General features: G+C 40.7%; 1 protein-coding gene across 11 annotated transcripts in view; it reads right to left on the bottom strand.

Annotated features, from left to right (window-relative positions):
* Positions 1-699: 699 nt before the first annotated feature.
* The window catches only part of Nalcn (sodium leak channel, non-selective), a 343,629-nt gene continuing 329,395 nt past the window's right edge, over positions 700-14,933 (bottom strand). For 6 of the 11 annotated variants that reach the window (XM_063274040.1, XM_063274041.1, XM_063274038.1 and 3 more), the window contains 8 exons: positions 14,734-14,866; positions 13,970-14,085; positions 12,039-12,196; positions 9,582-9,732; positions 7,728-7,877; positions 4,835-4,952; positions 4,168-4,263; positions 705-2,428 (listed from right to left, as the gene is read on the bottom strand). In XM_063274040.1, the coding sequence (XP_063130110.1) occupies positions 2,235-2,428; positions 4,168-4,263; positions 4,835-4,952; positions 7,728-7,877; positions 9,582-9,732; positions 12,039-12,196; positions 13,970-14,085; positions 14,734-14,866 (1,116 nt within the window). In that variant the 3' untranslated portion in view covers positions 705-2,234. Of the gene's footprint in view, positions 2,429-4,167; positions 4,264-4,834; positions 4,953-7,727; positions 7,878-9,581; positions 9,733-12,038; positions 12,197-13,969; positions 14,086-14,733; positions 14,867-14,933 lie in introns of all 11 variants that reach the window. The other 5 variants (NM_001393695.1, NM_001393694.1, XM_063274044.1 and 2 more) reach the window with 3 other exon arrangements.

Consider the following 14,933-nt stretch of genomic DNA (forward strand, 5'->3'; position numbering starts at 1 on the left):
TTGGTGTTCTTTGATCTGACAGTTCTCTCAATTAAAGGCAATGGGTATCATGATGATAGGATTGTCATGGTTCCTTGAGCACCAGGGACCATGAGTGTCCCTAGTTTTCCACCTGTATCACCCAGTCTTGCATATTCCATTGGATAATATTGAAAAGAGGTATTACTTATTGTCACTGACCTGCCTTCAGTCTGCTTCAGGTAATTCACATGTTTCAGTCACTCAGAAGGTATGTGATGGCTGAACTGAATGTGTTGTGGCTTTGAACACATTGCTGTTCTGTCTTTGCTTCATGAGAGAACAAGTAAGGATGATGCTTTACTGAATATCCATTCCAGACCTTCCAGGAAGGGCCCACTGTTTAGTGGACGTGAAGCTATATTTCTCAATGTATGAGCCAATAAAAAATCATTTTATTACTTTTTTTCAGCACTAATGCCAACCCATTCTCTGGCCACTATTGTCTTCTTTGCTTCACTAAGTAGAAGGCATGTGGCATTTACCTAGTCTTGTCAACACAACCTTGCAGGGGAATACTCTGGCTCTGGGAGTTGACCTTAAGGTGGTTAGTATGGATAGAGATTTTGCCAACCAAGTATGGCCTGAATACTCCATATAGGGTTTGCAAAGTGCTAGCTACAGAGTGCTCTATCCCATACACGTACAAAGAAAGGGTTTAAAAATGACAACTAGGTCATAGTAAATTCTTTTACAAATCAGAGTTTTATTTTGCTTTTATATCCAAAAATCAAATTCTGACCAAACATAAAACCCAATAAAAATCCCCCTTGGCTGCATGAACTTGAATTGCCTATTATCTAATAGTCACAAGTAATCATAAAAGCAGTAGATGGGCACATTATATCACATCTTCTGTGTAGGAAGGACACAATGTTTGGCTATTTGAAGAAGGTTAAATAGACAAAAGGATATCATAAAGCAACCTAGGCATCAGGGAATTTTTACACACTCAATCTCTTAAAATAATCTGATCATCAAATATGCAATTGATAATGACAACTCAGGGGAGACCCTGCCCAGCCAGGGCCCATCAATGCTTTCCAATAATTTTATATTTCCACTTTTCCCAGAGAACCTGGAGCATTGGTGTGTGGGAAAATATAATTATGTTGTGGTATTCCCAATGGGGTTTAGAGTGAAGTTTTGGCACCCTTCTGTTATTATTTCAATAGATAATTCTGGAAGCAGGGAAATTATTTTCAATCTACATAGTAATGGTGTATTAAAGCCAACCCATAATGTTCCTGCTGATTCATAGCAAAATGGATACAGCAAGGATAAGCCATGAAGTCCACAATAAGTCTCAAGTGTAAACTTTTAGCTATGTTGACTCCAACACTTTTATTCTTTTTTTATAAACTCAGTTATTTAAAGGGTTTTTAAAGATTTCAAAATATTTTTGTCTCATCAAGTCCATGAATAATATACCTACAGGTTTGTTATATACCAATTATATCTATAGCCAGTTCCTTTACATGGGACCTACATATATAACTTTCTTGGAAGCAGGCCACAGTTCAATTAGAGTACTTGAAATAAAAAATCAAATTGTCTAATTTTTTTAACATCAGGCATATTTTTTAAATAATATGAGAAAAGGAATGTTTTTAAAAATCCAGAATCTGTAGTTTTGAAGCTGCTGTCATTTTAGCATGATTGACCTTTTCAGATCAATCATAAATAATTTCTCCCAAGGAAAGTATTTCTATTGGAAATGGGAAAAAAAGGTGAACTAGAGCTACAACTCCTGTACTATCAATATGGGCCAGTATGGGCTTAGCACTCTTTGAGAGGAGTAGTAACAAAATACAGGAGTGCAGGTGAGTACAGCTTATCTTACACAGACAGAATACATGAATATTTAATACACATCTACTATTGATGCAGCTTCTAATATTATCAATACTGCATTATACATATTTTCCTTCTTTTCTTGTATTTCTGGGTTTTAAACACACGGGTTTTCATAGGTTGGACAAGTGGTCTTTCACTGACTTACATCCCAAGCCCCAGATTTTCTTTAATACATGAGAGTAATCCGAAACTTCATACTCTTTGAGGGACCATTCCAATAAATGAACAAAAGTTAATTCTGAAAATGCCATGCTCGGGTGAAATTTAGGGTTTGGCAACTACAGTTTGCTCTCTCAGAGATAAAACAAGAGATTAGGCAGTGGTTTTCACCCGATAAATCCCTATGCTTTGCTTCCCCTCTAGATATCTAGGAGGTCATCTCCACTCTCGTCACTCTCCACAGTCAGCTGTCTGGTCCACCACTTTTTAACTTCGGAGCCACAGGAAGCTGTGTCTGGCATGGGGTTCATCTTGCACACCACAGACTTCATTGTTGTCCTTCCTCCAAACCGTAGGTTAACCGAAGACACAGAATGGCTTATTGGTTTGGGAGCTGTGGGATTGAAAAGAGTCCTATTATCAATGGGTTGTTGTTTCAGCATGCTTTAGCCATTTCTGGAAAATTATAATATTCTGAGCAGTAGTAGTGGTTTTGGCTCCCAAATTCTATCTGCAGGTGATAAGTAAGAGTCTTCCCAATAGATTTTAGTTGATCCTTCCCAATGATTTTATAAATTTTACTCATGGGTGGCAAATAATAACTTTTGGGAAAATACACTGATGGTTCCCTTTATTTTAAGGAAAATAGAAACTACACACAGCCACAGTTTGTGTAAAATGGACGTGTAGTGGTATTAGGAAAACAAGGGGAAAGAGTGGTAGTGTAGTTTAAGGTAAGGAGAGATGGGGTTGGGGGCAAGTGTGGAAAACAGATGTGGCCTTGCTTTCTGTTGCCTTGGTCTTGCATTCCGTATGTAACCTGCAGATATGAAGTCATTGGCAACTGTGTGTCTCTAAACCTAAGTGTTCTCTCGTGTAAAATGGAGACAATGCAAACGACCTCACTGTAGTGCTGGGAGGCTTGAGATGGGCTAATGAGATGGCCTGACAAAGTGCACATCGTGCTGCCTGGTGCCTCCTTAAAATGTTCTTTTTTATTTCCCTTTGGCGGCTCCCACCTAGTATGATCCTGGTAGTTTGTCTTTGTGGTTGTCACCACTTTTGACATTGAGGCGACATAGACAAGTACTACTGTCAGTGTCACCCATGTAAGTGAATAGCAAGGAGGGACATTCTTCCCAGCTCATCTCTCAAACTGACCTGTAGTGTTGAACTGACAGTGTGGGCCATGCTCTTATCAGCTGTGTTCAGCCTGCTATAATATTCTGTAGCCTGTCATCTGTATCCAGACACTGCCAGAGGTAAATAAGTGGCTCTTGGCTTGTCACCAACCACATCAGTCGTTCTAAAGTCTAGGTTGCAAATGTTATTTCTTGCTTATAAATCTTTAGTGTCTCCCTCCTAAGTGCCCATAAGATGAAACTAAAACTTCCCAGTCTGTCATTTAAGGATTTTTCACATTGAGGTCCTAGCACCTGCTCAATCTTGCCTCCTATCTCTCTTAGTTTTGCTGAGACCAGACAAAAGTTATATCTGGTCTGATCCCTCCTCAAGTCCTTCCTTATTGGTGGCTTTGGATCCATGGCACACATCTAGCTTCAGAATATAAATTTTCTGCCATTTGCCATTGCTTGGTGAACAAACAAATGGCAGAAGGTCACTTCAAGGTCACTTTCAAGGTCTCTCAGTCTCACTTGTTTGGAACTCAAGTTGAGCATGGTTAACTCATGAATGAAGTTCTATTTCATCATAGGCTCAGATCTCAACAAAGAGGAGACTGGGCTGTGTGTAGAATTGTTTTTCCCTCATTGCGCAATGTTCCTTCATGAGGTCATCAGGGTTTTCTGGTTCCTCACATTACTTCAGAAGAAGATGCTCTTACTAAATCAGTGTAAAGTGGAGAATGAATAGACTTGTGAGGGTTGAATGAAGAAAGCCAGGTAATACCCTGGAGTGGTGACTGGCACACAGTGGTCAGTGCTACATGGAGGTTTGTGACTACCACTGCTGTTACTGAGGTGAAGCTCATGTCAGAGTGGTGATACACAGCATGTGTTGGGATAAAGTAGGACCTGAGCCTTTTCTGAGAACTCCATGGCATTTTCTGAAGATCATATCTACCCATTCCTTCTTAGATAAGTTTTGCCCATATTTGAAATGCCTTGACTGTACCCAGGAAGCCCTTGGAAACCTCTTCCTCCTCTCTTTCTGGATCTTGGCTGTAACTGCTCATTTTGTTAACAGGTGCCGTCTTCTCAGCGATGGCAGCTGCAAATGAGGGCCAATATAGTTATGTTTAGAGAAGTTACTTTGAGGAGAATGTTTCTGATAAGGGAATACATTTCATTGTTTTCACTGTCTATAATAATCAGATACACAACCTGTTTGGGTCTGAAATGTCCCCCAGAGGCCCAGGTGTTGGAGGCTTGGTCCTAGCTTGTGCTATTGGGAAGTAGTAGAATTTTTAAAAGGTGGCAACTAGTAGGAGGTCTTGGGTCATTGGGATCATGCCCTTGAAGAAGACTGTGGGATGCCAATCTTTTTCTCTTTGTTTCCTGGTTGTGGTAAGGTAAGCTGCTTCCTCATACATTCCCACTGTGCTCTGAAGCCTTATTACAGCCCAGTAGCAACAGACTAACTGACAATTGGACTGAAACCTCCAACGAGTAAGTCGACAACCCTTTCTTCCTTTTAAGTAAATTTTCTTAGGTATAAATTAGTATAACAGAAAGCTGACTAATACAGATCTACATATTAAATAAAATCTAAGATCCTAAATAAAGACAGCAAATTCCTCTTAAATGTCCCCAACAGGTAGAGAAATGATTGATGTACCTACCTGAGGGCAGACGCCATTGCCCAATCTTTCTTTGGGGTTTCCCAGTATCTGCTGCATCCTGTCGACTTCCTCCTCTGTCTGACAGAGTAGGGCTCAAGAGCTGCTGCTGACTGCTTGACTACATGGGAGAAATATTAGTCATTATAGTTATTTCTCTTAAAAATGCACATATTTAATTTGTCACAAATATTTGTACAACTTTACGGGGTGTAGTATGATAATTATTATGATTTTATAACATACGGTGATGAAGTCCAGATAATTTTCACTTCTGGCTCTCATATGTCTACCATTTGTGTATCAGAACCACGTGACTTTTCTAGTTATTTTGAGATATATCAGAGACTTGTGAAGACTAACTGTGACAATTATCTTCACTGTCAACTTGATGGGATTGAGAGTCACTGGGGAGATGTACCTCTGGCCTTGTCTGTGAGAGCATTTTTGGGGAGGTTAACTAAGGTAGGAAGACCCATCCTGAATGTGGACAGTCCTTAACAAAAAGGAGAAAGCAGTTAGAGCAGCAGCGTGCACCTCTGTTATCCTACTGAAGGTGCAATGTCACCAGCTGCTTTTCCTTCACCTATTTCCTACCATGATGAACCACATCCTCAAACTGTGAACCCAGATAAACCCTTCTTCCTTAAGTTTCTCTTGTAAAGTATTTTGACAGACCAAGGAGAAAACAACAGATATACTATAGTAACCCTATTTTTCTTAGAACATCAGAATGTAAGTGGAACCAGAGGGCATCATACTAAGTGGAAGTCACAGAGAGACAAATGCCATGTTTTACTCATTTTGAAAAATGATTTTATAGAAAAGTTTGGGTTCTTTCTTATTTTTTATTGGATATTTTTTATTTACCTCTCAAATGTTATTCCTTTTTCCGGTCTCCCGGCCATAAGCCCCCTATCCCATCCTCCTCCCTTTCTTCTGTAAGGGTGTTCCCCTTCCCCGACCACTCTCCCTTCCTGCCCCTTGACATTCCCCTACATTGAGGGGTCCAGCCTTGGCAGGACCAAGGGTTTTTCCTCAGTTTGGGTTCTTTCTTAATGTTGTTTTGCTCCTTCACAGCTCTGTGGGTAGTGTTTTTCTTGACCATTCTTGAAGAGTGCCCATCCTTCACTCCCTTCAAGCCTGAGGATATCACTGATTTATTAAACTTGGCTGGAAAATGAGAATGGTATTATATGAAGATAGGGTGTCAGGTATAGGACGGTTTGCAGCCATGGTCTTTTGCTAGCTTAGAAGTCAGAACCAGGAGCTCCAGAAGATGCATCTTGGCAGACAGGGCTCTATAATATGCCACAAGGAAGCCCAAACTCAGGATTACCTGATGCTGAAGACTTCTAGGCATTTTGCCTCCATTTCTAGTTTACCTGGTACTTTGCTCTCTCCAAATCATTGTCACCATTTTTTTTTAGATTTACTTTATTTATTTATATGTGTGTTTGTATGTGTGTATTTGTGTGTGTCTACAAAAGTGTATGCATACACAGATATAGGTACCCACAGAGACCAGAAGAGGGTATTTGATGCCCTGCATTTAGAGCTATGGGTAGTTGTGAGCTGTCAGATGTGGGTGCTGGAAATGGCACTTGGATCCTCTGGAATAGTTGGTGTCTCTCCAACCCCTCACTGTCTTGGTTTCCACACTAAATTAAGCATTTTCCACTACTTGGTTTATGGTGAACCTTTTTGAGAGTTCTGCAATCATTACTTCCCCTTCATCGTTGGTCCTGTCTCACTGTCTGTCTCAATCTCATTGGGCTCTTCTTCATAAAGCATTGCCAGATGTTTTTGAGTTGAACCTGTGGCGGGATGACTATGGATCTTTCTTTTGGCCTCTTTTGCTGAATTCTCCCATACAACTCTGTAGAAGGAGGCAGGTGATTCCTGGTTTCATGTTGGGAACCATCAGACCACAGAAAACTGTACCATGGTTCAACAGTTCCTTTTGCAGCCTTTACTGGGACACAGAGTCCTACTCTTCATTTCGTCCCTTTCCTCTGAGTGTATTTCTGTGCATCACGAACTCTGCAGCTGGAGGCACTGAACAGTGTGCTGGATGGACTCCATGTGATTAGCATCAAATCATTATTGCAGCCACATAAAGGGGCAGGTCTTCCCCGCCAGCTGCTTCTCATAAGCACAGGGTTCTCGCAGATGCTTGAAATCCTGGCTTTTTGTTTGTTTGTTTAATAGGCATGTAGAATAACTTTGAAAATGAAACTAGCTGTGTTTTAATGGACAGAAGATCCTCAAACAACTTTTCTGAGTTCTACATGCCCCTCCACTGCCCAACTAAGAAAAGACAAATCCCCAAAGCATTTGGCTATCAAAGAGGGTTGAAAGCCAAGTGCACACATTTTCCTAACTTTACTGCAAATTTCTATGATGTACTGAGGGGAAGAAGATTTAGGGCTTCATGTAAATCATGATCTTTTAAATCACATAACATTTATATGCTCAAGTTCAGCTATTATGATATTACTCTTTTAGATTAAAAAAGCAAGCAAAAACCCACTAAGAATGTGAACCATTTCTAGTATATGTATTCTGTAGTTTAAATCTTGAGTGGTCCATAAGTTGATGACTTGGTCTTCAGCCTAAGACACTAAAGGGAGGCAGTAAAATGATGGAACTTAGTGGGAGGAAGTTGTGTTATTACAGGGGGTGAAGACTGTCCTTAAAGAGGATATTGAGGACCAATTCTCTTGCTCCAGGGCCATCACACAGAATAAAAGCATCCGGATATACACGTTCTCATTAATTTTGGTTCTTTTGCAACAAAAGGTCACGTGAGAATGTCTGTTATTGATTTGAAATATCTGTGTAACCTGCATCGACCCCCATAAAACATCCTTGGGTTAAGGGTGCCTTATCCTACCTCAGGTTGCGTATTGTGGTCCTGGCTGTTGGCGTTGGTATCTTCGCTTGGTTGGGTGGTCTCAATGCTGGGAGGATTCAGGAATCGGCTCAACTCTTGCTGCTGGCTCTCTCTCAGGCTGTGGATGATGCTGCATGACTGCTGCTGTTTCTATGGAAAATGTTTTGGTTTCATAAGAGGGAAAAGGTGCCCACTTCTTTACCCCTTTCTCACCAGTCATAGTTTCTTCATCTCTCTCAGAAGACCTATGGGATTGCTGACCTCTTAGGAAATTACAAGTAAGGCTCTTGAACTAGTTTTGAGGATGTTAGATTGATATAAAAGTCTTAGAGATTACAGGCATCCCCGTCTTTTTCATTTGTATAACAATTGGATTTGTTATGCTCATCCATACTGGTTTATGTTATTAAAAATTACTAATGTGGGTATTTTATTTTTCCTTTTCTTTAATTCTATCCATATTTAACCAATGCAAACCACCTGCCCCTGCCATTTTCCTGAAAGTCCTAAGCACCAGAGGGCTATGAGTAGATGATGGGGAAACTTTGACCTCCTGCCTTGGTTCTGGACTTTGTAGGGCAGGCTGGCAGGTCAGTTCAGCAACAACCTCTTTTTCCTTGCCAAGGCCTTCTTAGAGTCTGAGCAAGGACATTTGTGATTCATGGAATAAGAGTTATAGTGTGCAGTGGGCAGCTCATCTTGCTCTAGGAGGCTGGGCTGGAGTTTTTCTTTTCTTTAGGGACTTTTCTCTCTAACAGAAATGCATATTTTTTGTAGTGGGTGTTGTTGTTTTGAAGGGCAGGATCAAGCAAATCTTACATAATATTAATTGCATTGCAGGAAGTATATACTGAGTCATGTGCTTTTCTTCTCTGTATGAGAAGTATGAGTCAAAAGCATTTATAAACGTTAATTACCCAAATAGAAGTACTCACTGGAAACACAGTATATGCTAATGGAGTTCGTATTTGTTAATGTGTGAGAGCCTCATACAAACTTAACGTTCAGAAGGCAGCAGGCACATCATTAAAATTCCATGAGAGGTAGTCTTTAGAGACCCAATAACATGATATACCATATGTTGAAACTTTTAACAGCAATTTAAAAGTAGTTTTGTAAATTTTGTCTCTGTAGATATTTTTGGGATTTCATACCATTGAGTTCAATAAGTAGAGATTATAAATATTTTAATACCCATAAATTGCTTTTTTAAAACCTTAATTTTATACAAATTTTATTCAATTGCAATGCGTGGTGGAGCCTGCTGAGGGGAATGAGCTGAAGCCGGAATAGAGTTAAGGCTGCACTAGAATCTGACACTCTATATGGATAAGGAAGATGCATTTAAAGGGATATCAGGCCTCTCTCTCTCTCTCTCTCTCTCTCTCTCTCTCTCTCTCTCTCTGTGTGTGTGTGTGTGTGTGTGTGTGTGTGTGTGTGTGTGTGATGGTTAGTGTCAATTGCCAACTAGACAGAATTCCAGAATCACTTGAGAGACAGGCCTTTGGACAAACTTGTGGGGGATTATATTGATTGCTGGTGTGGGAAAATGCACAATTATGAGTTGGACCACTCTCTCAGCAAGGGGCCCTGAACTATATAAAATGTAAAAGTGAGACGAGTACAGGCATGCATTTACCCTCTCCATTTCCTGAGTGTAGAGGTGATGTGAATATATAATATATACTAAACTCCTGCCATCTTGAAGTCCATCCCCTCCATAATGTACTGTGTACATTAGAACTGTGAGCCAGTATTAGCCTTTCTCTTTTAAGCCAGAGGTTTTTTGTTTTCTGATTTTTCCCTACAACAATAGGAAAGGAAACCCAACCCTTGTGCATGTGGTTCACTCACAGCCCGGATGCGTTTTAAGCACTTCTTCAGCCACATGCGAATAGTCTGCTTAGCCACCTCCTCCTCTATGGTGTACTCCAGCTGCTCCCTTGCCAGCAGTTCCTCTAGCTGCAGGCTCTTCCTGATGTCTACAGAGCGGTAGGACAGCATGCTGGGAGATGGAGACAAGAGCAACCACCAATCAGACTCACCTGGTATTTAGACCCTCAAGTGTTTCAAAATGCAGAGAGAAAAAAACTTTCCAGAAATTAGTGTAGGGTTTGATGCCACTCATAGCTGGGTAAGGAGCTGGCTATGTTACCACTCTATCTCCCTATCCTCTCTTCTATAAATACTGAGGTTAGTTTTGGTGTCCACCTCATTGAATAACCTGGCAAATTAATCTCTGAGATACTTAGAACAATAACTGCATCTAAATGCCTATGCTGCAGAAGTGGCATTGACTGCTCTAGCTATCAAGTACATACTCTGGAATGTTCTGTGCAAAAAGAAGAGTATTCCTTCCACTATTTCCTCATGGTTGGCTCTAATTGGTAATGGTCAATATACTTGCCTACGAATTAGCCATGTTCAATTCCACTTTTCTCTCTATTCATTTTTCCCTTTGCACTTTCCTTATTAGTTTCAGATGATGCAAAGCCAGAGCTAAACTCTCTTGGCTCAACAGGTCCAGACAGTGGTAAATAAAATTGACACCTTGGTGCAGAGGAAGAGTCAGTAACTCCAAGCAAGGACTAACTAGTTTATTACCAAAGAAGAATGCTGACTTATCTGGTAGAACTCTAGGTTAGCCTTAGCACCCTGGACTCTTGGACAGCCTCTACTTTGAACTTGAGGTCACCGTTAGAGCTCATTTCACAGCATAGTGACCCTATGATACTGGATCATTGGCTTTCATTTCTTTGCTAAGTGTCCTTCTATCGCAAAGGATAATCCTACATTATGTTTCATAAAATGCTTCTAAGTCCTCTAGACTCATCATGAATTCCACTATTATGTAACTTCTATGAGAAAAGAGGGCCAACATCACCACAAGTGGCTTTGCTTGGGTCCCCTGTGATCAGATGCACCACTATACTGCAGAGGTCAAATACTGATTATTAAAAACAACAGTAGGTCTGGGTGCCTCATGGTCAACCTAAAAACACTGCATCACTACAAAGAAAGATCAACATTCTGAGAGGCGTAACATTCTTCTCACTCATACATAATCTTGCCTCATCTTTCTGTGTTCTTAGCTTATTCATGGACAAAATGGTAGCAAAAGGCAAAATGAATAACAAACACATTTCCTTCAGACCCTTCCTTTGCTGCTCTGACCCTTTTTCTTCTCTTAGCTTCATGTAGAGTTTTATCTACCTGAATGACCCCCAAATTTGTTGCAATAACCGACATTTAATATGCCAGGTATATGCAACATGAATAAAATAGCTACAGTCAGTCAAGGGTTCTAGACAGTTTCTATGTCACAGGTCCCTCTGGTAGGGCGCATTAGGAAGGACTTCTTAAAATAATGTTTCACATGTTATTATGAAGGAAATCAACTATATTGAAATGATCTTTCAATTTAGTTTCTTTGATATGAGGGCATACGTTCTTCTATTGGCCCATTAAATAATATGCAGTGTCAAATGACACCATACCTTGAAAGGTCTTGCATAGGATAAATAATATTTTAAGATTTCTATCGAGAGCTTCAGGTTGTGACCTTATTGTAGAGTTCACTGCAGATCTAGTTAAAATGAGGTTTAATTGAAGATAACTGGTTGCAAGAAGCCACTGGATGATCCAGGGGAGGGTTGGAACAAATTCTTCCTCACAGCCTGACAAGAATTAACCCTATCATTGACTTCATGCTTCTTCTGGAGCCATGAGTTTCTTCTACTGTTGGGACTTCAACGGAGTGTCTCTAGGAAGCTAATGCAAATGTCCTTCAGAGCAACTGAGTTGGAGCCTTTATCCTGTCTTGTACTCATAAAACACTCAGAAAATGGTGTGTTTTAAGCAACAGGGACAATTACCACAGAGCAGGTTGGGCAGATTCTTCCAGACTCACCTGAGTGAGATCTGAATTTTATCTCCACATTGTCCACGGAACCATGTGACCCTAAGCAAGTCACTTAACTCTTTCAGGAGCACACATCCTCATCCCAAAATTAAGAGATGGAACCCTGCCCTCCATGTGTTCTCTATCTCTTTCCTTTTGGGATGGCAGGTGGCAGACCACTGCTTTCTATGCTTCTCTTGTACGGCAGTGATCAGACATGATCAATATGGGGCAGTGAGAAGGACTACTTCATGCCTAGAATGTGTGTCCTTGCATTATAACCATGGCAGTATGGCAACTCAGGTTTTGAAATCCCTGTTAACTGAATTCATGGGCTTCTGTGTGTCACACCTTTCATTTCTGACTTTAGTGGATCTCTGTGACACTGGACTGTGGAGCCAGCTTTATACCTCAAGACATCATGGAAGGTGACATCACCACCATTGTGCAGCCTCTCCATCTCATAGCACATGTGCTTAAACAAAAGCTTGTCTTTATCAAGGTCCACTTCTAGCCTCCCACGCAGTAGCCGTAGCAGGAACTTCACTCGGAAGGTGGGGATCACACCCTGGGTGGGAGAGCACAAGGGCGAGCAAAGTAAGTCATAAGAAGGAGTCTAGAGACTCCCTATTCACTGAGTCTCTTTTTATAGGGAGACACAGACAGCAAAGTGAATTTATGAGTCAGGACTGGTGTCTCTCAGGCTTATAATCCAAGCACCAAGGACATCAAGGTAGGGGATCACCAGTATAAATAGCACCAGACAGGAAGAAACTCACAGGTCTCTTTGAAAGCTGGGTAGAATAATGTGTGCTAAGCATATGATGTGAAGTACTAAGCAGTAACTTTCTGTTGCTCTGGTCCTGTGGGTTATCATAATATTTACTTCAGAGCTAGGCAGGGTGAGGAATATACATGTAGCTTTCCCTGGAGCCAGCCCTTACTAATTAAGCTCAGTAGTTTATCCACCTCTCCACATGCACCGTGAATATCATTCTACAGGTAGGCAATGCATATATGTACATACATACATACATACATACATACATACATAATCCTCCTCAATTAATTTGGGTCTTAGACTTAACATTTATTTGTTCACTTGTTATCAATTGAAAGTTCACTCCTTTGTAGATCTTCTCAATGGTTAGGACTACTAGTTCCCATGTAGTAGGACTATAGGCAGGTGCCATTCATTTATGTTTCACATATATCTTACACACATATCCTAAAAGTAATTTTATACAATGTTATTAGCATGCTTGGGTTTTGACTGTGACTTGTTACATGAAATCTGGTGTGACTTCCTCCATTTGTGGTGTTGTGTTGGTACTAAAAAGAATTCAAAGTCTGGCATTGGTTTGGATTAGGGATCCTAACCAGTGTCATTAGTACCATTTCACCTTTAAGAGGTTACCCCCTCCTTTAGAACATAAGCAAGCTCTGTAGGCACAGAATTGCTTTACCTCAGTGCCTAGACCAACTTAGGTTTTGGGAAGGTAAGGATGAATAAGACGTCAAAGAGGAGAGGAAGAAGGGAAGAGGAGAAGGGGGAAGAAAGCAGAAAGGAAAGGAGGTAGCTGAGAACAAGAAACTTGCCTTTGCTTTTGCTAATTCTGGAAAATATTGGGTAAATTTTATGGTTAAGATATTTACATACTAATTTAGAAGTAGTTCAAAATAACCAAGTAACCAGGTAACTAATTAACTTTTAGTGGTGCTGGGGATTGAACCCAGGACTTTTTTCATGCTCAGCAACACTCAGGCCCTGAGCTATACCACAGACACCACTTGTAACTCCTATGTGTGTTTTATCTACATGGCTGGTTAAGATTGAGATGATGGTACGTCGGTGACAGGTTTTACCTCTGGGAGCTGCAATTCCCCTCCTTCTGCTTGACCCCGAGGTAGATACCTTTGAAAATCCTTTATTTTCTTCCTTTGCTGACCTTTTGAAAGTCTAAAGACTAGGCTCTTCATGGTTGGAAAGGACATGAGGTGAGACTACTCTGCTCCCCTGTCCTTGCATACTCATCTGACTCTCAATGACAGGTTTCTGCAATGCAACAGTGACAGTTCCAAATTTAGTCTATGTCAATTCTCAGATCCAAGATACTTGAAATGTATCATTTGTTCTCTTCGTGATGGAGCAGGAAACAATCGCCCACTCCCCCACACCTAGGTTGAGGAAGACTTTGAGTACCCAACCCTCTGCTTCCATTTTCCAAGTGCTGGGAATACAGTGATGCACTACTACACCTAGTTTTATGTGGTTCTGGGGGTCAAACACAGCATTCTATGCATGCTTGGTAAGCAAGTAAGCCACACCCACAGTCCCTACCTCTCGTTTATCATCTACCATATTCCATATGATTTGAAAATGGCGAAGATCATTGTAACTCAAAAGCTGGTCCTCTTCAGTGGAATAAAACAAAGAGAAATTCTCCACAATTATGGCTAGGAAAAAAATCAGATGTTAGACAAATATGCTAATCTGTCGTTTTTTAGAAAAAGTAAAACATCTATTATAAATAATAAATGTTATCACTCACATTATAAAGCCAATTTCTCAAAGTGCTTTCAGTACAGTTTCCAAGCTGGCATGCCGCTCACTTGAACTAAGCTATTTATTCAGCACTTGCCTTTCCAAAACATGAGGGTCATGGGCTCAAAGGCACTCTGGTTAGACATTCATGCCAGCTGGCTGCTACTCTTACTTCAGAGTTCCAGGATATTTTTAAGGGTCATATTGGGTCTGGATGGCCCCACAGCTGGGTGAACAAAGTATATCTTTAAAAACCAAACTGATATTTCGAGGCGGTAAAAGTAGCCCTCCCTGATTTGTGTTCAGCCTGATCCATGGGAAGAGCTCTTTGGGAATTAATGAGCATAATAAATAGGACAATTCTTTAAACTGCAATCAACTGCCATTTCCATGCCTTTCAAAGGTCTTTTCAGCTCCTGGGTTGAGAGGCAACAATTTATAATTAATGCCATGAAACACCCGCCCCAAGCAATCCAGGATAATTACTCGAAAATTGTACATAATTATCCAAGTACCTGAGTTTGAAGAGATGGAAAAATAATTCCATGAACATCTCTTACCTACAAGTAGATTCAGCATGATGTAGGCGATGATGACATAGAATGAGCAGAAGTACATAAGTGCCCCTGCATAATTGCCACAGTCTGTTGCCCAATATGTAAATTCATCAGGAGTACAAAATGGAGGCTGAACCTGTGGGCCAGTGGGGGACATGGAGGGCATTGAAGGGAGGGGATGGCACAGATTTCTTCTGACTTTG

This window comes from Rattus norvegicus, chromosome 15 (assembly GCF_036323735.1).
Source record: "Rattus norvegicus strain BN/NHsdMcwi chromosome 15, GRCr8, whole genome shotgun sequence".
NCBI classification, from domain to species: Eukaryota; Metazoa; Chordata; class Mammalia; order Rodentia; family Muridae; genus Rattus; species Rattus norvegicus.